This window comes from Rosa chinensis, chromosome 5, assembly GCF_002994745.2.
Source record: "Rosa chinensis cultivar Old Blush chromosome 5, RchiOBHm-V2, whole genome shotgun sequence".
Lineage (NCBI taxonomy): Eukaryota > Viridiplantae > Streptophyta > Magnoliopsida > Rosales > Rosaceae > Rosa > Rosa chinensis.
In genome coordinates, this window is record NC_037092.1 from 57874426 (window position 1) to 57897607 (window position 23182).

At 38.9% G+C, this 23182-nt stretch overlaps 1 protein-coding gene, 1 long non-coding RNA gene and 1 pseudogene across 2 annotated transcripts; 2 read left to right on the forward strand and 1 right to left on the reverse strand.

The window, feature by feature from the left end:
* Window positions 1–822: 822 nt before the first annotated feature.
* Window positions 823–8181, forward strand: LOC112167489 (pleiotropic drug resistance protein 2). Its single transcript, XM_024304514.2, has 20 exons — window positions 823–1396; window positions 1542–1662; window positions 1755–1843; window positions 2056–2140; window positions 2283–2573; window positions 2656–2746; window positions 2959–3859; window positions 3985–4145; window positions 4298–4401; window positions 4515–4674; window positions 4764–4838; window positions 4998–5116; window positions 5365–5697; window positions 5858–6148; window positions 6234–6317; window positions 6483–6616; window positions 6716–6943; window positions 7075–7246; window positions 7337–7591; window positions 7704–8181. Exons 1-20 carry the CDS (start codon window positions 1035–1037, stop codon window positions 7971–7973), a joined length of 4326 nt encoding a protein of 1441 aa, XP_024160282.1. The 5' UTR covers window positions 823–1034; the 3' UTR covers window positions 7974–8181.
* A 1408-nt stretch (window positions 8182–9589) lies between these two features.
* LOC112167490 lies at window positions 9590–12874 on the forward strand. Its single transcript, XR_005810612.1, has 5 exons — window positions 9590–9805; window positions 9942–10128; window positions 10243–10650; window positions 12456–12711; window positions 12799–12874. It is a non-coding gene; the product is annotated as an uncharacterized LOC112167490 (long non-coding RNA).
* Window positions 12875–16115: 3241 nt separating this feature from the next.
* On the reverse strand, window positions 16116–23127 carry LOC112163734 (annotated as a pseudogene).
* Window positions 23128–23182: the final 55 nt, after the last annotated feature.

The following is a 23182-nucleotide window of genomic DNA, read 5'->3' on the forward strand; positions in this document are numbered from 1 at the left end:
ATTTGAGTGATATTTGAAAGATGTTTGAAACAAACTTTCAAGTATCAGTATTTTATTAATGTGTCTAAATACGAAATATCAAAATTTCTAGTGAAACCGAAATACCAAACTTTGATACTAATCACACAGATAAAAGTAAAGCAGTAGCCAGGTCTCACACAGTTGAATTCCCCGACCACAAACGGAATATTCCCACGAGGGCTCAGCCTCAAAGCTCCATCAAAATTCAAAACAGCCGTGGATCCAATATTTTAAACCTATTTTCCACCCAGACAAGAACCAGCATTTCATTTCAGATTAAAAAAAAAAAAAAAAATGTCCAAATGAGTAGAAAACGACGAGAACAAGCATTTACAATCTTATTCTATTTTGGCGGAAACCTCGATTTGGTCAGAAAAATACAACATTTTGGACAATGTCCTAGTCAACATTTAGGGGACGATAGCTCCCACCCCTCCAGTATAATACACCCACACCCAATCACCATACACCACAATTACCACCCGTCTGATCAACATTCCGACAATAACCGACGGTGGGGTCGCCTTCACACTTATAATAAAGGTGCGGGGCCTTCGTCGGTTCGCGTCTCCACGTTGATCCGCGTAAAATGAAGAAGTAGTCCCAATTTGACCAACGACCGTCCAACTCACGCCTTTTTTTTTTGAAGAAATTTTTTTTTTTTTCGGAAAGTAAAACAAAAAACAGATGGATAGAGATGGCGGACTCATTTTTTCTCTTATTTGTTTACTCCCTCCTTTTTTTTTTTGTTTTTTTTTTTCCTTCTACTTCGTCCTCAGTCTATATAAGGCTGAACCAAAGCTCCTCACACAAATATCTCTTCTCTCTTCTTCCTCTCTCTCTCTCACAATTTCTCATTCTTCACCAAAAGCGAAGTAAACAGTGTGAAGAAATTTGAGGACAGGAGGCACAAAAGTCAAATATAGGATCATCGTGATTGCGTTGAAGTTTTGGATCGTCAGAAATTTTGGAGTTTTGACTTTTAAGAGAGGTGTGATCGGGAGGAGGTAAAAATGGCGGCTGCAATGGCCGGAGAAGACCTGATGAGGCAGTCGAGTAGCCGGAGGAGCTGGCGGTCGACGAGCGTGCGGGAAATGTGGAACGCGCCGGACGTGTTTCAGAGGAGCGGGAGGCAGCAGGCGGTGGATGAGGAGGAGGAGCTCAAGTGGGCCGCCATAGAGCGGTTGCCGACTTACGATAGGATGAGGAGGGGGATGTTGACTCAGGTGATGAGCAATGGTAGGATTATGCATGACACGGTTGATGTGGCCAATCTTGGGGCTCAGGATAAGAAGCAGTTGATGGAGAGCATACTCAAGGTTGTTGAGGACGATAACGAGAAGTTCTTGCAGAGACTCAGAGCCAGAAACGATAGGTTTGCTTTGCTTCTCTTCTGTTTTGTTTGATTCATTCATTCATTTCTGGTGGTGGTTTCTACTATGGCATGACCGGTAGGAATGGAGGTTTTGAATCTGGAATTTTTTTTTTGTTACTTAATTGTTTTACTTACTTGGAAACAGGGTTGGTATTGAGGTTCCGAAAGTGGAGGTTCGATTCCAGAACTTAGAGATTGAGGGAGATGCATATGTCGGCACAAGAGCTCTTCCAACTCTACTCAACTCTACTTTGAACGCACTAGAGGTATTGTTTTCGAAGGTCTAATACGTTGACTAGAAAAGTTAATCTGTTTGAGTTCATAGTTTTCTAAAGTTTCTATACATGTGTGAATATAGGCATTAATTGGATTGGTTGGACTCTCACCGTCGAAGAAAAGAGTTGTTAAGATACTCCAAGATGTGAGCGGAATTGTGAAACCATCAAGGTATGCTTATGAATTCCCAGATCTATTTTCTTTGCTGGACTGGAATTAGTAGGAATATTCTTGCATGAATAAAACTCAACAGAATGGATTTGCCTGACATTAAAAGTGAACTAAACTCAGTATGCCTTCAAAAAGTAGATGAGAATATTGTATTGAAGTATAGTTTTGTCTCTGAACTTTGTTCCTGAGCTTGTTCTGTTGTTTGTCATCAGGGTTACACTTCTTCTTGGACCTCCTTCTTCAGGAAAAACAACACTGCTAAAAGCTCTTGCTGGCAAACTCGATAAAGATCTAAGGGTTTGTCATCTACTTTTTTTGCATACCTTTTTATCATGCAGTTCGTGTGTATTCTATTAGGAATGTTATAAACACTTAAATGGGAATTTTAGTGTACATGTTTAATTTTTCATACGTATTGACTAGTTGGGATTGTAAACAGGTAAATGGGAGTGTTACCTACTGTGGCCATGAATTTAAGGAGTTTGTACCTCAGAGAACTTCCGCTTACATTAGTCAGCATGATCTTCATTATGGTGAGATGACAGTTCGTGAAACCATGGATTTCTCCGGACGTTGCCTGGGAGTTGGAACCAGGTATGATATGCTGGTAGAGTTGTCTAGAAGGGAGAAAGATTCAGGTATCAAACCTGATCCTGAAATCGATGCATTCATGAAAGCCACATCTATGTCGGGCCAGGAAACCAGTTTGATCACAGATTATGTTCTCAAGGTGTGTTGATTGAGTCTTAAGGTTGTATTCTTGTTCTTTTATTGTTACCGTGCAAGCCTAACATGTTTAATTCTATTGACAGATACTTGGACTAGATATCTGTGCTGATATTATGGTGGGTGACGACATGAGAAGGGGTATCTCTGGAGGGCAAAAGAAGCGTGTAACTACTGGTATGTGACTATATGCCATATTAGTTATTACATAAAACAGCATTGGGTTTCATGATGTTATGCTTTCTATTTGCCCTTGAATGAGAGTAAGATACTGACCATGTTAATTTTGCATGTTTTACTTAAGAGTTTTACTATCAATTTAGGAATAATGTTAATGCGCAGACGTTTTCCCTAAATTTTATATGGTTGGTGTTTTTTTCTGAATGCAGGAGAAATGTTGGTTGGACCAGCAAAAGCATTTTTCATGGATGAAATATCAACAGGACTGGACAGTTCCACCACCTTTCAGATTGTCAAGTTTATGAGACAGATGGTTCATATCATGGATGTATCAATGGTCATCTCTCTCTTGCAGCCTGCACCTGAGACATATGAGCTTTTTGATGACATTATTCTTATTTCTGAGGGTCAAATTGTCTACCAAGGCCCACGTGAGAATGTTCTTGAGTTTTTTGAACATATGGGATTCAAATGCCCAGATAGAAAGGGTGTTGCTGACTTCTTGCAAGAAGTGACCTCAAAGAAGGATCAAGAACAGTACTGGTATAAGAAGAACCAACCTTACAGATATGTCTCTGTACCTGATTTCGTAAGGGCTTTCACCTCTTTCCATGTTGGTCAACGGCTTGTGGAGGAACTAAGAGTTCCTTATGATAAAAGAACTACACATCCTGCTGCTTTGGTGAAAGAAAGGTATGGAATATCCAACATGGAGCTCTTCAAGGCATGTATGTCAAGGGAATGGCTGCTGATGAAGCGTAACTCTTTTGTGTACATCTTCAAAACTACCCAGATCACAATCATGGCTACAATTGCTTTGACTGTATTCTTAAGAACGGAAATGAAAGCTGGGACAGTAGAAGATTCTGCCAAATTCTGGGGAGCTCTGTTTTTCAGTCTCATTAATGTCATGTTTAACGGAATGGCAGAGCTTGCAATGACAGGTTTCAGGCTTCCTGTCTACTTTAAACAAAGAGATGCCTTGTTCTACCCTGGCTGGGCTTTTGGCTTGCCAATTTGGCTAACCAGAATTCCAATTTCACTGTTGGAATCTGGCATATGGATCATTTTTACATACTACACCATCGGATTTGCTCCCGCAGCCAGTAGGTAAGTTTCAGTTTATCAGTGATATCTGTTCTTGGACACTTCAGATTGGTGATGGTAAAGAAATGATAAAACACAAAGCAACATAGTTATTTGGTGATCTAACACATGTCCAATATGTTTTTTAGGTTCTTTAAACAGTTCTTGGCTTTCTTCGGTATACATCAGATGGCACTCTCCCTCTTCCGTTTCATTGCTGCTCTTGGGAGATCAGAGGTTGTTTCAGGCACAATTGGTTCCTTTACTTTGCTAATGGTGTTTGTCCTAGGAGGTTTCATTGTTGCTAAAGGTTAGAAATCCTTCTGTTTTATGGTCAATATATGCTAATGCATATTAATAGTTTGATTAAGAACTGTATTGACTTTTAAGTTATTCAACTCATAGCCTGTTAGATGCCTTCATATGTATTAAAATATCCAAATATTCAATCTTTATGTGCAGATGACATTGAATCATGGATGATATGGGGCTACTATGTTTCACCTATGATGTACGGACAGAATGCAATTGCTATCAATGAATTTCTGGACAAAAGATGGAGTGCTGTAAGTTCTCCTAAATGTCAATTGAAACCTTGCTTTACATTAGTATTAATTTTTGAAGTCTTCTATATAGGTTGAGTTGTGTGACTAATGAATTTTTTGATCTCTTTGCTCAGCCTCTCGTCAACGCAAGTCAACCCACAGTAGGAAAGCTACTTCTCAAGCAAAGAGGCCTCTATACTGAAGAGTATTGGTATTGGATTTGTGTTGGAGCGCTCTTCGCATTTTCTCTTCTGTTTAACGTTCTTTTCATCGCATGCTTGACCTTCTTAGATCGTAAGTGGTTAATTTTCAGTTGCCATTAGTCATTGTTATGGTAAATGGATCAGATGCTGATCATTATTTTCTTTCTACATCAATTTCAGCTCTCGGTGAAACTAAAACTTTGATTGAGAATGATGACGCTGAAAGCAACAGGAAGCGACGATCCAATCCTGAAGGTAACATGGATTGTTCTGTTTTGTTATGTTGTTTCTGTGATCTTAACTTGGGTGTGTTCTGCTTCTGCAAGACGGCATGTTGCTAAAGATTTGGTGAAGTACAAATTCTACTGCACAGATGTTACATCTTGAAGTCTAACATATTGTGAACGATTACAGGTATTGACATGCAAGTGAGAAATGCACAAGGAGGTCAAGCCAAAAGAGGAATGGTCTTGCCTTTCCAGCCCCTTTCACTTGCTTTCAACCATGTGAATTACTATGTGGATATGCCTGCTGTAAGTAACTTGGCTTCTTTTAACATAGTTTTTAGTTAGAAAAGTATTTATGAGATAATGAGACGATATATGCCATCATTGTCTTTAAAGAAAAAAATATTCTCTTAAATGCATATTTTTTTCCTTTTTTTCTTAAAAGTTGTAGTTAAGAATTATCACCTCAATCATATGATGCCAAGGCAAACACATGTCGTGGTCTATGACAGTCTTCCTTGCTTCCTTAGTAACACCTTTTGTGTCCTTATCAGGAAATGAAAAGCCAAGGGATTGAAGAGACCCGACTGCAACTACTGAGAGATATTAGTGGTGCATTTAGGCCAGGTGTTTTGACTGCATTAGTTGGTGTTAGTGGTGCTGGAAAGACCACCTTGATGGATGTCTTGGCTGGAAGAAAGACAGGGGGGTACATTGAAGGAAGTATTACCATCTCGGGTTATCCAAAGAACCAAGAGACATTTGCTCGGGTCAGCGGTTACTGTGAGCAGAATGACATTCATTCTCCATTTATTACTGTTTATGAATCTCTCTTATACTCTGCATGGCTGCGTCTTGCTAAAGATGTCAAGACGGAGACACGAAAGGTATGACCACTTCAATCTTATAGCAATTGCAACATATAAACGCGGGTTGTAGGCAATGAAATCCATCTACAACTATCTTTTTACCTATAAAGGAGGTGGATACTGTGGTTGACTGATTTTTTGTTTGTGTTTGTGTTTTTTTTATTTTTATTGTTATTAGATGTTTGTTGATGAGGTTATGGACTTGGTCGAGCTTCATCCATTAAGGAATGCTTTAGTTGGACTTCCAGGAGTTGATGGACTTTCGACTGAGCAAAGGAAAAGGCTTACCATTGCTGTGGAATTGGTTGCAAATCCTTCTATCATCTTCATGGATGAGCCAACCTCAGGTCTTGATGCTAGAGCAGCTGCCATTGTTATGCGTACTGTAAGAAACACTGTGGATACAGGACGAACTGTTGTCTGCACAATTCATCAACCTAGCATTGACATTTTTGAAGCTTTTGATGAGGTATGATTTATTTCAAATCTGTTATCTGTAACAGAGATCACTATCTCAAGTGCCAAGTTTCATATTTCTTCATTTTTCCTTGCAGCTTTTCTTAATGAAAAGAGGAGGACAAGTGACTTATGCTGGACCTCTAGGTCGCCAATCTCACAAGCTTGTTGAATATTTTGAGGTAGGTTTAAACTGTACTTTAATATTCAATTTCCTTTCCAGTGAATTCCAAAAAACCATGTTCGAGGCAGAACTTCAATGAGAGAATTTATAGAAACATTAAAATAATATTGCAACATACATCTTTGTAGTTACAAGTTTGACCAATATCTAAAACATTTTGCAGGCTATACCAGGGGTTACCAAGATCAAAGACGGTTATAATCCTGCTACCTGGATGTTAGAGGTCAGCTCTTCAGCAATGGAAGCTCAACTTGACATTGACTTCGCAGAAGTATATGCGAACTCTGATCTCTATAGGTAAGCGGCATGTAACTATTTCCTTGTCTATTCTGTTATTTCCACCCATTTGTCTGTTTGTAACAAGTTTTCTCACCATTTTTGTTTTCACTCGCTCAGGAGAACTCAGGAACTGATCAAGGAGCTAAGCACACCGGAGCCTGGCTCTAAGGATCTTTACTTCCCCACCCAATACTCACAAAGCTATCTGACTCAATGCAAGGCTTGCTTCTGGAAACAACACTGGTCATACTGGAGAAACTCACGATACAATGCCATTAGGTTTTTCATGACGATTTGCATTGGTGGATTATTTGGTGTTATCTTCTGGAGCAAGGGAGACCAGATGTAAGTTTAGAACTTCATTATGAGCTAGAGTTATTTTATATATATATATTTTATCATTTTGAGTTTGTGCTCCAGCTGCATTCTTCCTCCAAACACTTACATTGTGAAACTGCATATTATCTTGTCAACAGCCACAAACAACAGGACTTGATTAATCTTTTGGGAGCTACCTATGCTGCTGTTCTTTTCCTTGGAGCTAGCAATGCTTCTGCTGTGCAATCCGTGGTTGCAGTTGAGAGAACAGTTTTCTACCGTGAAAGAGCAGCGGGAATGTATTCAGAGTTGCCTTACGCATTTGCTCAGGTAAGATATTTGAAGTTGCACTGGGTTACTTTTTGGTACAGTGTTAAAGTCTCATCTCCTTGTTTACTGATTCATGTTTTGGTGTTATAGGTGGCTATTGAGACAATTTATGTTGCAATCCAAACCTTTATATATTCCTGTATTCTGTATTCCATGATCGGGTACACTTGGAAGGTGGAGAAGTTTTTCTACTTCTACTACTTCATTTTCATGTGCTTTACCTACTTCTCAATGTATGGAATGATGGTGGTTGCCCTAACTCCTGGCCATCAAATTGCTGCAATTGTTATGTCTTTCTTCCTGAGTTTCTGGAACTTGTTCTCTGGTTTCCTCATCCCTAGACCGGTATGTCTTGCAGTTCAACTATTTTTATACATTATACTCATCCAATATTCTCTTACTTTATTAATTTGTCCAAGGAAATCATCTTTTTAACGCTTGATGCTCCATATTGCAGCTCATTCCCATCTGGTGGAGGTGGTACTACTGGGGTTCTCCAGTTGCTTGGACCATCTATGGTATCTTCGGATCTCAAGTTGGGGACATGACAGCTGAAATCGATATGCCGACTGGGGATAAAGTAGCAATTAACACATTCGTCAAGGCTTATTTAGGTTATGACTATGACTTCATGATCCCTGTTGTCATTGCTCATGTTGGTTGGGTCCTTCTCTTCTTCTTTGTCTTTGCCTATGGCATCAAGTTCCTCAACTTCCAAAGGAGATAAGCGCACTGTGCAGCAGTTTACCTTCAAAATGTGAAATAGATAGTTGAGTGTAAAACATTTTAGTTTAAGTTAGAGAGACAAAACTATGCCCTCTCTTTTTGTTTTTGATCTTTTTGTGTAGTTTTGATTGGTTTGGTTACCTTTTTCATTTTACTTCTGTATAGCTATTTTTATTCATGAAAAATTTAATAAATAAAGTTTGTCATCATTCCTCTTAAGATGAAATACTATAGTTATGCTCTCTTCAAGTTTGGCAGTGATGATACCACATTGAAGAACACCTAGAATAAACTAAAAAGGCAGTAAATTGTTGATTATGGTAGCTTATCAGTCATCATCTTCTTCCCTGTCCTTTATATTTCTTTGGGTCGTCCTTTCTTCCTTCCTTTATTCCCTCCCATCCACATATGTAGGTAGCAAAACTAAGCTATTTTGATATCCAAAACCAAGAACTAATCTCTATCAAAACGCCACACCTGAAAGACTTGCTAAAAAAATTATTCAAAAAGTAGTAGAACTGCAATGTTAGCACACACCTGTGACTCCACGCTAGTGCAACTTCAAAACAGATGAAACTAAATGAGAAATTTTATTCATACAATCTCTAAATACTTAATATACATCTCTTACTCAGCACACCCTTCATTTGATTTCTTATTTTATCATTTTATTAAATACACCACTCAAAGCTACCTAAACTATCCTCCAATCTCATAATACAAAATAATATCAAAATCACCGAGTTAAAATTTATTATAATCACGAAGTGCGTTTATATTACACACGGAGATCATAGTCGAATTATGTAACCTAACTCAATAGTTGAAATCGTTAAAATGATGTTACATAATAGTGAAAACTAGTAAAAGTATTCAAATTTTGAATTTGAAGATGTTCTCTCTAGAACGGGCCTCATAGTTAAAGAAACATATAGCATAAGATCAAATTTAGTTCAATCGATGCGTTATTAATATTCCAAATAATTATGTAATTTATGAGCGAGCATATTCCAAAGTACGACTCGTCATACACTTTTAGTGAAGGCACTTATTAAACTTACATAGTCAATTGATATAAAAAAAACAGAGGCACTTACTATCGTATATGTGTAGAAAGCTATAGCAACAATGTTCTTCCAAGAGATGGAAACAAAACCAAAGGAGCTGTTGGAGCTTGCATTGACAAGTCACGCCCTTGAAAAGCCCGAGTTATTTGAAGCTTGCATCGCTGACATTGAGGAGAAGATTATGGGAAAGGATAGAACAGCACGAGATGTTATGTACAACTTTTTGTTTCTCTGCTGTGTCTGAGGTACCTTTTAATTTCTTGCAAAACATTCCACAATCTATTGCCTACACGTTTTTTAATTTTTTATAATCCATAATTAATCCAGGATGAGCTGGAGCGTAAGAAAAATTACAACAGGTGATCAAAGACTCATGCGTATTATTAGAGTATTGGAGCAAGGTCGTAAAACACAGTTGCGAAAGAAATCAAAACATCAAGTAATAGTAAGTACCAAGCAGTCGTATAAACATGAATTGTTACTTTCTGCATGCTCACAATACAACTACGTACATACTTGATTAACACAATCACATTTGTTTCAGAAGATTGAGTGTCTCCCAATGAAGATGCAAGGAACATTGAGTCGCTGATCGATGAATGATATTGAAGGGGAGATGCAATCAAATTTAGGAAGCAGCAGCAAGCAAGGAGGGAAGAAAATCGTTCAGGCACAAAAGGCGTCGAAACAGAAGAAAAAGAAAAATAATGGAGGAAAACAGAAAGATCAAGATCCCAAACCTCTTCTTCATCAATCTTCTGGCAATGTATGTCTAGACTCTATACCATGCATCTACTTGGTCTATCTCACACATCCAACATAGTACAAAAAGTGTGCATTTGACTTTTTACTGTACATGTGTTTTTGCGCTCTTAATGTTTGTGCATTTATTATATATGTAGGGATCAAATGACTCCCTTCCACTCCCAGCAAGTAAGTTTGGAATGAGAGTGAGAACCCTGTTGATATATATAACCATATGGTTTTCATTAAGGACATATGTTGGTGGAGAAAATTGAGGTTTATTGTGGAGAATGACTGAGCATGGATTAGAGATGAGTTTTCCATACTTCATAAGATAATAATCAGGTTAGACTCAAAACCGATTTCCTGCAAACTAATCTCAAGAACTGTACTTAGTTTTCTAGTTGAGGACCTCTCATTTTTTAACTTGCATTTAATAGTGTATCTTTTCCTTTATAGGGATTTGATTAGCCAGATCTCCCGATTTGAGCGGGCAAACAAGAAGAATGGTCGCTTGACTCTGGATAATATAGAGATTGTTGACAACTGTACCAGGATTCTACCTCTTGAAGGCCTAGACATGCCAACTTATAGGATGCAAGTTCGAGATTTACTGCCCGCATTACTTGGATGTAGTCGAGATCAAGAATTGAATTTATCAACTTGCACTTATCTGGAGCTATGTCACTTTCGAGACATGTTTGACTATGACTTGCCCATATTCGAGTTTGAACAGCTGCGATACCATCCTTTTCTAATGCTCTCCTCTAAAGACAGAATGCGATTTATAGATAAAGCCATGTTGAGAGTGCAGTATGTTGGTTACGATAAGTGGGAGACCGACTACACAAACAACTGCAAAAACAGGTGTGGTACACTCAAAATGAGTGCTCAAAATTAACCATGCATCAGATAGTAGTATAGAATAAGTAAGGATATATCGTTCTAAGCCGGGGATTGGGGTATACTTCCTGTCAAAAACGTTAAACAAATTAGTATTATTCACAAAGTATAAAACAAAATATATATATATATATATATATATATATTTATGAAAATTACAAGATAAGGGGGAATTTATAAGAATTTGTATTCTAATCTAACTATTTAATCTAAATGATCAATCAAACCATGAATCAAGGTGTTATGAAATTGCCTTTAAATAGTTGTCCTGCTGGGACTAGGAAAAGTTAGTAATCAGTGTGTGCTGTGCACGTGAGTAGTTAATTATCGTTAAGTTAGGTTTATGCGTTAATCACATGCATTAGGGTTTAATAGTGCTGACCGCTACATGTTGGACACGTGTCCTTATCAGTTGGGATATATAAACCCATAAATGTAACCCTTATTCTCATCTTGAATATCAGAGTTGTTTAATTTCATTTTTCTTCTTTCGTTTCTCTTGTAATTTCTCGGTTACGGCTCCAACCCTAACGTAGAAGTAGGGGACGAAAAAGATGTAAGATGTAGTTATCAACCATTAACACGAAAACAGAATATCAAATCATAAATCACGAATCAAAATACGTAGATGAAAGATATCAATCAAAAACAGAGATGAACGCATACAAAGTCCTTATTACTTCCCTTAGTTAAATTTACTAGATGAATGCACCATAGTTAAGCCTATTAAGCATGCAATTACTAGTGGTAGCTAATCACTAACAAGAACACAATCAATCAGTGGCGGAACCAGGATTTGAAACTTGGGGGGGGGGGGGGGGGGGTCCAGACTTGAATATAAGTTTTTGACATGACAATTTTAACTTTTTATTTTTGATAAGATAGTATTATTATTTAGAAAATGGAGAAAGTATGTATCAAAAACAATATCTCCAGGCACAAATAATTAATTTTTTTTATTAACCTAGCTTACAAAAAGAAAGATATCAAATATATGTAACCGAAAGAAAGGAAAAAATCAATATATATCACTCACAAGATAATGAAGAAAGTAATTAACTCCTTGACTTCATTATTTCTAAAAAAAAAATAACAGTTTGCTGTTCTATTATGTTATTTATTTACTATAGCCAAGTTAAAGTTGTTTAATATGATTGGGTTGAGAATTGGGAGGGGGGGTCCAGCAGTTCATTTAAACACTTTCATATGTTAATTATACACTTTTTAGCTGCAAAACATGGCATCTACAACAATCAAAGGGGGGGGTCCGGACCCCTTCAAACCGTAACATCGGTCCGCCCCTGCAATCAATGCATTAAGCACATATGGAAGTTTGATCAATTTAAGCAAAGACAACAAGTTAGAACACTAATCTTATCATGCAAAGCTCATTGTTGATTTACCTAAGGAACTATAGATTTTACACTTAGCATTTAAGACCTAGAACGCTAGCATATCTTAATTTGGAATCAATTATATGCAAATCCTAATTGTTTCGAACCAACTAAGATAAACACATATAAGATGGGATTGAAGCACAAAATCAACAAACATATCATGAAATCGCAATTAACAATCTGAAAATCCTAAAACATTTTCATACTTCAAGGCTATTGAAAACTAAATATCAAAACATACTCTTTATTCTCATATATTTTTGAAACATCCATTTAAAATAAAAACTTAGAACGCTAGTGAATTTTTTTTTAATGTTACAAGGCAAAGAAACCAAAAACAAAATAGAAAATGACATGGTTACACTTTTGAAGAGCTTCAAGAACGCAAGAAAGACTTCAAGAGGATGGAAGACGTTGAAGATGACTACGGCAAGGATGTGGAGATGCTTTATGGCTTCAATGCTTGAACAATGGAGAGAGCCGAAATTTAGAGAATAAAGGGGAGGAATTACGAATTTGATTATGAGTTTTGATGATTTTTCAAAGTTTGTGGAATGGATGCAAGTATATGGAGGGAGAGAGATGGTATGAATAGGGTGAAGTAAGGTGTGTAGGACGTCCAGCATTGGTGAGTATATATAGAGGAAGCTTTAGATGTCAACCCTAGATCTCCTCCTTCAAATTTGATTCAATTTCCTTATCTGTGTTGATGTAGATTTCCTCTTGAATTTTCTCATCAATCCACGTCATCATGGCTGCAATATATCCTCAAAATCAAATCAAATATGGAGTGGAGACCTTCCAAAACTCATCCAAAAGATATTCACATCCAAAACTCTCCTTATTTGCGCAAAACAGATTCACTTGCAGATTGACCTTCGTGTTCTAAATCAGCCATAACTTCTTCTAGAAAATTGATATTGACGAACCATAAAATTTCTGGAAACTATACATCCGTAGCTTTCCAACCATATAAGGATCATCATCTGGTTCGTTCTGAGATGCTCTCAGGACTCTATCGAAGTTGACTGAATCTATTTAGGACTCTTATGTCGAAATATTCTTGAACCTTCCAGAATCTTCTCGAGTTCTCCTTGTTCAACAGGGACTCCTAGTCTTGTTAGGTTTCCTTTTCCTGCTACAACATTTATAGCAACGGCCTTTTTTCTCTCTGCCTTCTCTCTAGAAACTAGAGAGAGAAAGTAGATCGGCAAAACCTCCTCCCCCTTCTCTCTTGCCGAGATCTAGATCCAATCAGATCCTGATCTCCGGCTTGAGAGTCGGGGGAGCACACTCTTGTTCGGGCTTCTTGTCCCAGTTCCTTTGTTGTTTTTGTTAGCGGCTTGTTTTTCCCATCCCACCTCTTCTCAGGCTAGTGGCGGTCCGAGAGGGGATGGTGGCTCAGGCTAGTGGCGTGGCTCTAAGGCAGGGATGCGGTCCAGGGTTGGTGGATTCGTGCTCGATCTTAAACCGGGCAGATCGACCTCGATTTGCTCTTCTGGGATTGGGGGCGAGAGAATGGGGGAGGCCGCGTGGTCATATCCAGTGGCGGGTTCTGGCGTCTCTACTATTTCTGGGATCGGGGAGGTGGATGGGAGCTAGCTCTCATGGCAGAGTCGATCCGGGAAAGGATCTGTTCCCTTCTTCCGGGTTCCAGGGTGGTCGGCGATGTGGTGCGGGGGTGGTGCGGCGCTGGGCTACGGCACGGCGATGTGGGGCTATGGCACAGCGGCGTGGTGTCGGCGGCGTGCGCTGCCAACCGGTTTGGTGTGCCATAGTGCCTTGGAAAGAGTGGTGGTTAGGCCGTGCATCCTTTTCTAGGCCTTGCCGGTGGTTTGTTGTTCCTAGTTGCTTAGTATTTAGTAATTTCTTTGTGCTCGTTGTTTTATTGTTAACAAGTCTATATCCTTTTGGATGGAATTGGTCACTATGGATTCCAGATTTGCTTCGTTCTACACCACCCCTAAACGATCTAACGCCCGTTGGCGGTTTATTCGTTCCTCAAAAGCGTGTGGCTCGATTGCTCCGGCAAACACACACTGCTAAGTTACTCGGTGTTTCATGGGCGTTCTTGAGCCCTATGTATGTCCCAACCGGTGTCGAAGGAGGCAAGTTTGTGCTATGGTGGCTATTTCTCTTCCAGCAAGGATATGGAATCGGCGGCAGTAGGGTTCTGAGAAGGGAGATGTCTTCCTCTTGGGGTCTGATAGCTATTTCTGTAGGGTTTTCTTATTTCAATGTTTGCTGGGCCTGTGTGCCTCATTTGCTGGGCCTATGTGCCTCTTTATCTGGGCCTATGTGCCTCTTTAGCTGGGGTCTTATGTACCTCTTGTATTTTGCTTGATCCTTTGGATCTTCTAATACAATCATTGACCAAAAAAAAAAAAAAGTTTCCTTTTCCTGGCAGGATTAGGTTTCCTTATCCAATTGAGATTCTGTCATTTGTCATTTTTGTCATTTCCACAAGTTTGACTCCTAACTGACTAAGGATTCCTACTTCAACTGGGACTCCTTTTCCTAGTAGGATTGGGAAAATATCATTTCTCAAATTTTTTCCCATTCCTGCGTCATTTCCTCCTTAACTTCCTTTTTAGACTCAAAAGTACCTAAAACTAAGTTAGAAATGATAATGTTAAGAGAATAACTAAGTAAAATGTAGAGAGAATAACATTAAAAATGTCGCATATAATGCTCATATCAAGGTCCATTGACATGGAGCAGATTATCCAAAGAGGCATGGATGTAATAGCTCTTGATGACATTCAATAGGTCATACCCGGTGTTACTGAGTAGCAGATTCAGGACATGTGTGCTAGTTTTAAGAGGCTTTTTGATGACCAAGTCTTCCACGCTATTTCACCACCGTGGTCGGGGCACTTGATTTCTCCAGAAATGCATACAACCACATGGATCAACATATGCCTTGGGGAGTCAACGAATAAATGGTATGCACCTCTTTGCATTGTTGCCAACTATAAAAGCTTGTGTTTAATTATCTAATAGTAATTGATGATTACATTGAAACTATTGTAGACGCCGAAGCAATTGGATGGGATGCTCAGTTTCTTTTTCCCATGGAAATGGCTGGAGCTTTATGGTCTTCTAGTCGATCATGGAATCAACTTAAAATGAGGAGTTCTGTTTGTCAGGCCGGTTACGACCTCTTATCCATTATATTTTGTTGGCTTGTTTTGATATCTTATGTTAAAAGACATTGTGGGTAATGAATTTGTGAAAGTAGTAAAATATACTATACAACATGTATGCAAAAGGTGGATACTCGATGATAGTCTTACTTATGTGAAAAGATACTGTAGGCAAGTGAATTGGAGTAGTAAAATCGTCAATTAAAATACACGTATGAGAAAGGTACATGTACCAGTACCAGAACCTTTTTTTGATAAGCAACCACAAGTAGATCCGGAAAAATGGTTGGAGATAAGCACGGGTATACTGAACTAACAACAGCCTTACTCGAGCATGGTTGAAGCAACAGCCTTATCTGTAACTAGTGGAAAACTAAAAAAAATTGCTTCAACCATGCTTGAGCATTTTGCTTCAACACGTTAAGGTTACACTTCAACCTTATTTATAACTAGTGGAAAACTAAAAAAAAATTACTTCAACCATGCTTGAGCATTTTGCTTCAACACGTGAAGGTTACACTTCATGACTTCAACCTTATCTGTAACTAGTGGAAAACTAAAAAAAATTGCTTCAACCATGCTCGCATGATTGAAAATATCAATCACCACCTTGAACTATGTAAATTGTCACTACCTGAAAATTTTAGCTTAACACTTGGTTGGCTTGAGAGTTTTGCAAAGGGCAAAGGTAACAAATACTGAATTAAGGAAGCCAAGGTCTTTTGCAACTTGGCTAACTGAAGCAGCAATAACTTCCATGTTTACATAGTCTAGTTGTGGGAGCATAATTAAATATAAACATGATATGGAAAATGGACGGTAATCATAGCAACAATAGAGATAAACAACATTGTAATAATAGGTACCCAAAAGAATTATATACCATTCATTCCTTTATTTGACAATCAGGTGAATGTATTTTCTTGGGGAAAACAACCTGTGAACAGAAACTAATTAAGCAAGGAAACAATACTGCAAAGATATTTCATTCATACTGATTAATAATAGATAAGAACATAACAGATTTTGTAGATACATGGGATAAAGCAATTGAATTCTGGCACAAAATGGCATTGCGATCATAAAAATAATAGGGATTTTATCTGCAGGGATATGAACCTAATTTCCTTGTTAACATAACTTCAAGTTTCATTGTATGCTACTATCTAATCAAAAGATTGCTGGCATGTATGTAGTCAACCAGAGACTCTGATAACAGTTTAATGAACAGTAAGAAAAATAATGTTTACCAGAAAACAGAGATAGATATACAACAGCTTGCTTATATTATCTTACTGTGAATTACCTTTCTGACAATGTTACGAATTAGTTTAAACCGTTCAATAATCCTCCGAGGCTCCACAGTACCACAGGTAACACTTGGTAGTAAAGGGGTGAAGGCAAAGTAATTCCGAGGAGATACAACATGAACATCTTATGAGGAAATTTTCAGATTCCTTAAGAAAGTTGTTCCAGCCCACCTTCTTTCTTTCCACATCGGGTGCACTACTGATCAGGTTGGAGTCTGAGTTTGCTCGACCATAAGCCACATAGCCACCACCACTGCAACTCAAAGCAATAGACATAAGCCAAGAGATAATCATGACATGTATCACACATGAGTTATATTAAAATAAAAAGGGGTTTGCACTTTGCAGAAACTCTAGAATCTGAGCACGGTGACATGGCCACCATAAAAGTGGCAGATCATTGTAACTCTATATCGCACATAGATTTCTGTCTATGAATTCCAATTCCTTTCATTTAAAATTACGCATAAAATGTTCTATGAGCAACTGAGCATGAATTAAATCTGATAGAACAAACGCTTAAGATTGGATTCAAATATTCATTCATTTCAATTAAGAACTAATGTAAACATGAGCCAAGAATGCATGCAGCAACACTCTTGTATAAGAACAAAAGATGCAACCACTGAATATATTAGATATTCTTGTATTCCAATAGATTAGATATTCTTGCATTAATACATTAGATATCCATAGTTTGGGTAAGAAGGTTTTCCTTTGATGTATGTAATGCTCAAAGAACACAAAAAGGGGAAAAGAGGTAAGAAGTTCACTTTTTCTTCTTCTTTTTTCTACAAAAAATAGAATTGAAAAACACATGTTGCCATATCAGTTGGACGGGAGTATTCGGTTTTCTTCAAAGAGGATCCTCCAGGATTTAATTTAAAAGGGATGGCAATCCAGACTCACGTTCTTCCTGCAAAACAGATTAAATCCCAACAAACTATCAAATTCAATTTCAAACACCCAAAAAACAAAAGGGGTAACTTTCTTAGGGAAAAGATTAAAACTTGAGACTCTTTGTCAATTTAAACTTAAGTACTTATATATTTGTTAGTATTGCGTCATCAGGCAAGGGTGAATTTCCTCTAGGGTATAAAAAGCAGGCTTCTTTTCTCCTCCTTTGTTTTGCATCTGGTTCTGCACTTGAAACCCATTTACACTAATAAGCTCTGTACCTCCAAACTTTAACAAAACCCAGTTAGAGGAGTTGTAAATCACAAACGCAAACAAAAACAGAGCTTCGTACGTCAATTAATTTGTATTAATACTACGCTCTTCCTCCTTCAATTCCCAGAAGCTCTAGAGTTATCAGCAGGCACTCTCAAAATCAATAACACACTCAGAAAGGCCTTTATTTGATAACATTCATGGTTTTATTGAAGATGAAGAAAGAAGAAGGAAAACAAAGGAAAATAAACGCAGAGTCGAATGAACAACTAAATTGTGACTTTCTTATTAATCTCAACAGTACACCAATACCTATATATATGACTAGTAAGCTAATGACAAAAACACCCTTTCTAATATAATTACCAACACCCCCCCCCCCCCCCCCCCCCCCCCCCCCCCAAACGATATGCTTGGGTAATGGTGGGAACATATGATATAAGTCCCAAATGCACGCATGAAAATGTCACGCTGGTTTTGGTCCATATCACCATGGGTAGCAGAGATAGTATGGTCACGGCTTCGCATCTTATCTGTAAGCCAATCCATTCTGAGTGATTGCAAGGGTCTCATAGAGATCGCAAAGTGTCTCAAGCTTCCATTCTTCATTATCCACATTAACATAAAATTGATTGATTCCCTCATGGGTGAGCTCATCACACTTAACCAAAATCATAACATGTGTGTTCATAAACTTTCTGGTGATCTCAAGGGCTTCAGGTGCATAGTAGCAGAAAACACATCAACTTGAACTTTTAATGGCAGAAGCTGAAAAATGTCTTAATCTAATCTGATCCTTGAAACTCCTAGATAGCATTTCATCATCTTCATTCAATACAAACATCTTAATGTAATCTACATGAAGTGATTGCCTCCACAACATGTCAAACACATGTCCAGGAGTGCCAACCACCACATGCATACCAGCTTGAACAATTTGCTGATCCTTATGAACACTAGTCCCACCTTCATAAGCATGAACTTTCAAACCAAGATAGTCACCAAATGCACCAGAGCTGGTTTTTCTTCAATGATAATATCCCAAGCATCAATAATGAAAACCATCTCCCTCTGATATGGTATAGCAATAGTTGTAAACAACAATAGTAATGGATTAGATGACAACTATACCAAGTTAGGAAGAAAGATCTGTCGCAGAGCAGGTCATTGAAAGCAGCCTTGTTGAGTCAATTGTATAAGTAAACTGGAGCATCCATTGACAAATAAACTTCCATTTACATATTGGCTTTGTCACAATAGGATAGGTCATCCTAGTCATGATCAAGGTTCGAAAAATCGCTAGGCACTAGTCGGGCAGTGGGTTGGGGAGGAGCGCCCAGGCGGCTAGGCGGTTTTGTATTTTTTAATTTTAATTTTATTTTTATAGATTTTATTTATGTAATTAAAAATATATAAACTTATTAAGACTCAAAGAATAATAAAATTGTACCTAGAATATTCAAATTTTAAAAGAATCTTAAATTATGGGCCATTAAAAGAATCCTAACAGACCATTAACTAACACTAGCAGACCTATAATTATAGGCCTTTTAGCTGATGATCATTTTGTTTTTCTGTAGCCCAATAATCAAGTGGGCTTCATCAAAGCCTATAGAACCCAGCCCGCTTAAGGGCCAATTTGGTCTATTTAACTCAAAATTCCAAGTCAACCCTAATCTATGTAAATGACTACTTCTTCTCCATCAGTTCTCCTGCACGGCCGTACACACACCCCCTCCAGATTTATGTTTCTGCAGCAGCCAAACAACGAAATGGTCTCTCTCTCTCTCTCTCTCTCTCTCTCTCTCTCTCTCTCTCTCTCTCTCTCTCTCTCTCTCTCCCCCTTCCCTTTCCCTCTCTTTTTCTCTCTCTCTCAATTTCTAGCTTGATCATAAACACATATAAATTTGTAACTGTATTCTTGAAATCTGAATAGGGAAAAGGAACTGGTAGCTTTGGCAAGCACCGCAACAATACCCACACTTTCTGTGTCTGATGCCAACGCCGGAGCTTCCATCTCCAGAAGTCGATCTCGCTGATGTTGAGTTTAGGTTTCGGGAAAGAAAAAAAAACGCCTAGACTGCCTAGGCGGACGCCCAAGCCTCCTAAGCGGCCGCCTAAATCCTATCCGCCTAAGGCTTCCGATTTGCCATTAGTCGCCTCGGTCTCCTGCTGCTCAGCGCCTAGGCGGCCGTTTTTTAGAACACTGTCCTAGTAGCGTAGAGAGTTTCTGTGACAGTAATCAAGGTGCCATTTAGCAAGAGGAATTTGGGCCATTCCATGTCCTTGAACTAATCCTGATGGCCCAGCCATCGTAGTCATAGAGGAATGTGCTTAGAATTAAAATGGAGTCATAATGAAAAGAACTCGAAATGTTATTCATAAGCCAACGGTGTACATCATTGTTTCTTAACCAAAAAAAAAAATCTATTCTGAAACTAGCAATTGCAAAACAAAGATAGTCGTTTGACTTCTTTCGATAACTCCAAAATAAATATGACCAGGTAAGTAGAAAGATGTCAGTGGAGCAAAGCTCGCTTAAATACCACTTATCTCAAAACCTTCTTAGACATCATACTCACTTTGGATGAGCCTAGTTGAAGAAAAACTAAACCAATGACATTTAGTACAAAAGCATATGACAATTGCCTATTACATCTCTTGGAAAAATAAAGACTTATTCAAAAACGCTAGTCTCTTGATCTTGGCTTGATTTGAAGTCTTCAACCCTTAGTTCGAGATCTTCTTGATTTTCTTGTTCCACATATTGAGCTTCTCTTGCTTCACAATACACTTTGTAGGCGGTGACAATACTCTCACGAGCTCTACAAATGTGTTCCCAATGATCAGATGCTCTACATCGAGAACATACATCTATGTGCTCAGACTCCCTTGGCTCCCTTGATTGAGGTGCTTTGTCAACGTCATAAGGATGGCTCTTAGTGTTAGTGACGCCACCAACATGGCTAGAGGCGTTGCCTCCCTCTCTCTTTCCACGTTGACTATAATTAGACTCCGGAATAGGCTCTGTTCCCACAGGTCTCAAATTATAGTTCTTTACAAGGATGTTGTCATGCTTTTCAGCGATATTCATGGCTCCAATGAGCTCATGAAACCTTGTGATCCGTCCTGCAGTAACATCGATTCGATTGCTTTTAGAAACCATCAAAGCAGAGAAGGGGAATGTAGAGAGAGACCTCTCAATTGTCATCGCATCTGTGATATCTTTTCCACATAATTCTATTAAGGATTTAATGAGAAGTGCTTCCGAGTTGTAGTCAAGAATTGACCTGAAATCACAAAAGCAGAGATTATGTCATCTCACTTCTAAGTCAGGAAGCAGGGAGTCATGGACGTTGCCAAAGTGTTCTTCGAGTGAGACCCACAACCTTCTGGGGTCTTCTTCATTCAGATACTCGTACTGGAGCGAATCATCCATATGACGAGTCACTAGGATGACGGCTTTCACCTTATTTACCTCCGAGGCTGCTCTATTTGCTTCCAAAGCTTGAGCTTGCTCAACAGTTAGCACATCCTGGCTAGGCTCAAGAATCGTTTCCAGGACTCCTTGGGCCTTGAGATGCTGGCGGACATCACGAACCCACTTGTGATATCTAGAGCCAGTTGTTCCCAATGGAGCAAAGTCAGTTTGTTTAGGTTACTCATCCTAAAAGAGAACAAGAAAAAGTGTTAGTTTAAGAGCGAAAAAAGCTACCACGAAAACAATAGAAATTTCTAAGCGTAATCGCCCCCAATAAATTTAGTTCCAAGAAATCTTGGATTAGATCGAAACATTGATGTGTGTGATAGATCGTATATTCTCAACAAGCTCCAAGCTTGGAGATAGCACGAACCCCCACAATTCGTCTTAGGTCTCCCCACAAAAGAAGCAGTGGAGGGCAGAAGAAGGGAGGTTGAAAGTCCCTGAGAAAATAAAAGAATTAAAAGTACTTGAAAGTGGGAACTTTTAGTAAAAAATACCTCGAAATAGGGTCGCCAGAAAAGTCGTCGGAATCTGGCCGAAAAAAGTTGCTGGAGGTCTGCACTGGTTGGCCGAGGTTCCTGATGCGCACTAAGGCTACTTGCGTGTGTTGGATGTTGTGCGCCTTTGGGTGAGTGGGTGTTGTGCGCCTGCGCGTGCGTGCAGAAAATGCTAGCGAGGCTAGCGTGCAGGTAGAGAGCGAGGCTAATGCTCGCAGAAGGAAGTGAGGCCAATGGTGTGCTGGGCGAGGCTATCTGCTGCTGACAGGTGTGGACGAAGTGTTGGGGAGCTGAGGGGACAGAAGCTAGCGAGGCTAGCTAACGGCGCAGGGACGCGCAGGCTGTGTGAGGCTTAGAGCTGGGCAGAGGCAAGGCTAACTTGGCAGAAGAAAGGCTCTAGCATGGCTAACATGGGTGCAGGGGTGCACTGTGCTGGGCAGCAGAAAAGGCGAAACAAGGCTAACCAATCTAAAGCGAGGCTAATCCGGCCGGTTCGGTGATTTTCCGGCCGATTTTGGTGGTTCCGCCGCAGGTTTTGGACTCCTGGGATCAAGGACTTCAAGTTGTGTGGCAATGAAAGTTAGGGTTTGAAGGTTACGAAATTAGGGTTTCAAGGTTAGGGATAACGTGTTTTAGGAAATCAGAAATTGGGAGAGAATGTACTGTGCTTTCATTAATAATAGGGGTCTCTTTATATAAATGATTACAACCAAAGAATATGAGTCTTACATGGAAACTGAATCATACAATGAATATGATATCTTTGAGGATATCTATAAGACTAACCCTATTACAACTTGGACAAGTCAGTAGAGTTTGGGCCAGACACATAAATCAGATGTCCTTAAACAATTTCATAATTTTTGGTTGAGTTTAGGTATAGTTTTTAATTTTGTCTTTGTCTAGTGTCTATTTCAAGTTTTTAGAGTCTGTTTTGCAATTGTTGAGCCACAATCCTCTACGAGAGACACCCTCTTTCCTATACTACCATCGACAACCATTGAGATTGCAGGGATTTATTTATATGCCTATTTTAGGTGTATTAATCCCACCAATAAGCAGCAGTGTTCTTAAGCTTTCGAGACACCATCTTAACTTGCTTATTCGATATCTAGAACCTCCATAATTTCTAAGAACCTATCCACCTTAACCTCACAATCTAAAAATTCCTCCACGCTCACTTGACCGGAAAAGTAAGGAAGATGCCTTGATTCTGAAATCCTTGGAATCATAATCAACATCACCTCCACCACCATGTGGAGCCTTAGCACGTTGTCCTTCCCCGCCTTTGTTGATGTTGTTGTTGTTATTCCTTTCTTCCAACAACCCATGAAATTCTGCCATTTGAGCGTTCATGGCAGCGGTCAGCTGATCAATCATCTGAGTAGTAAGGGCATCCAAATCTGCTCTTGTAACTTGAGCACGTTCATCACCCATTGCTGCAAAGGTAAATAAAAGAGACAGGGAAGACCTGCTCTGATACACCCGATGC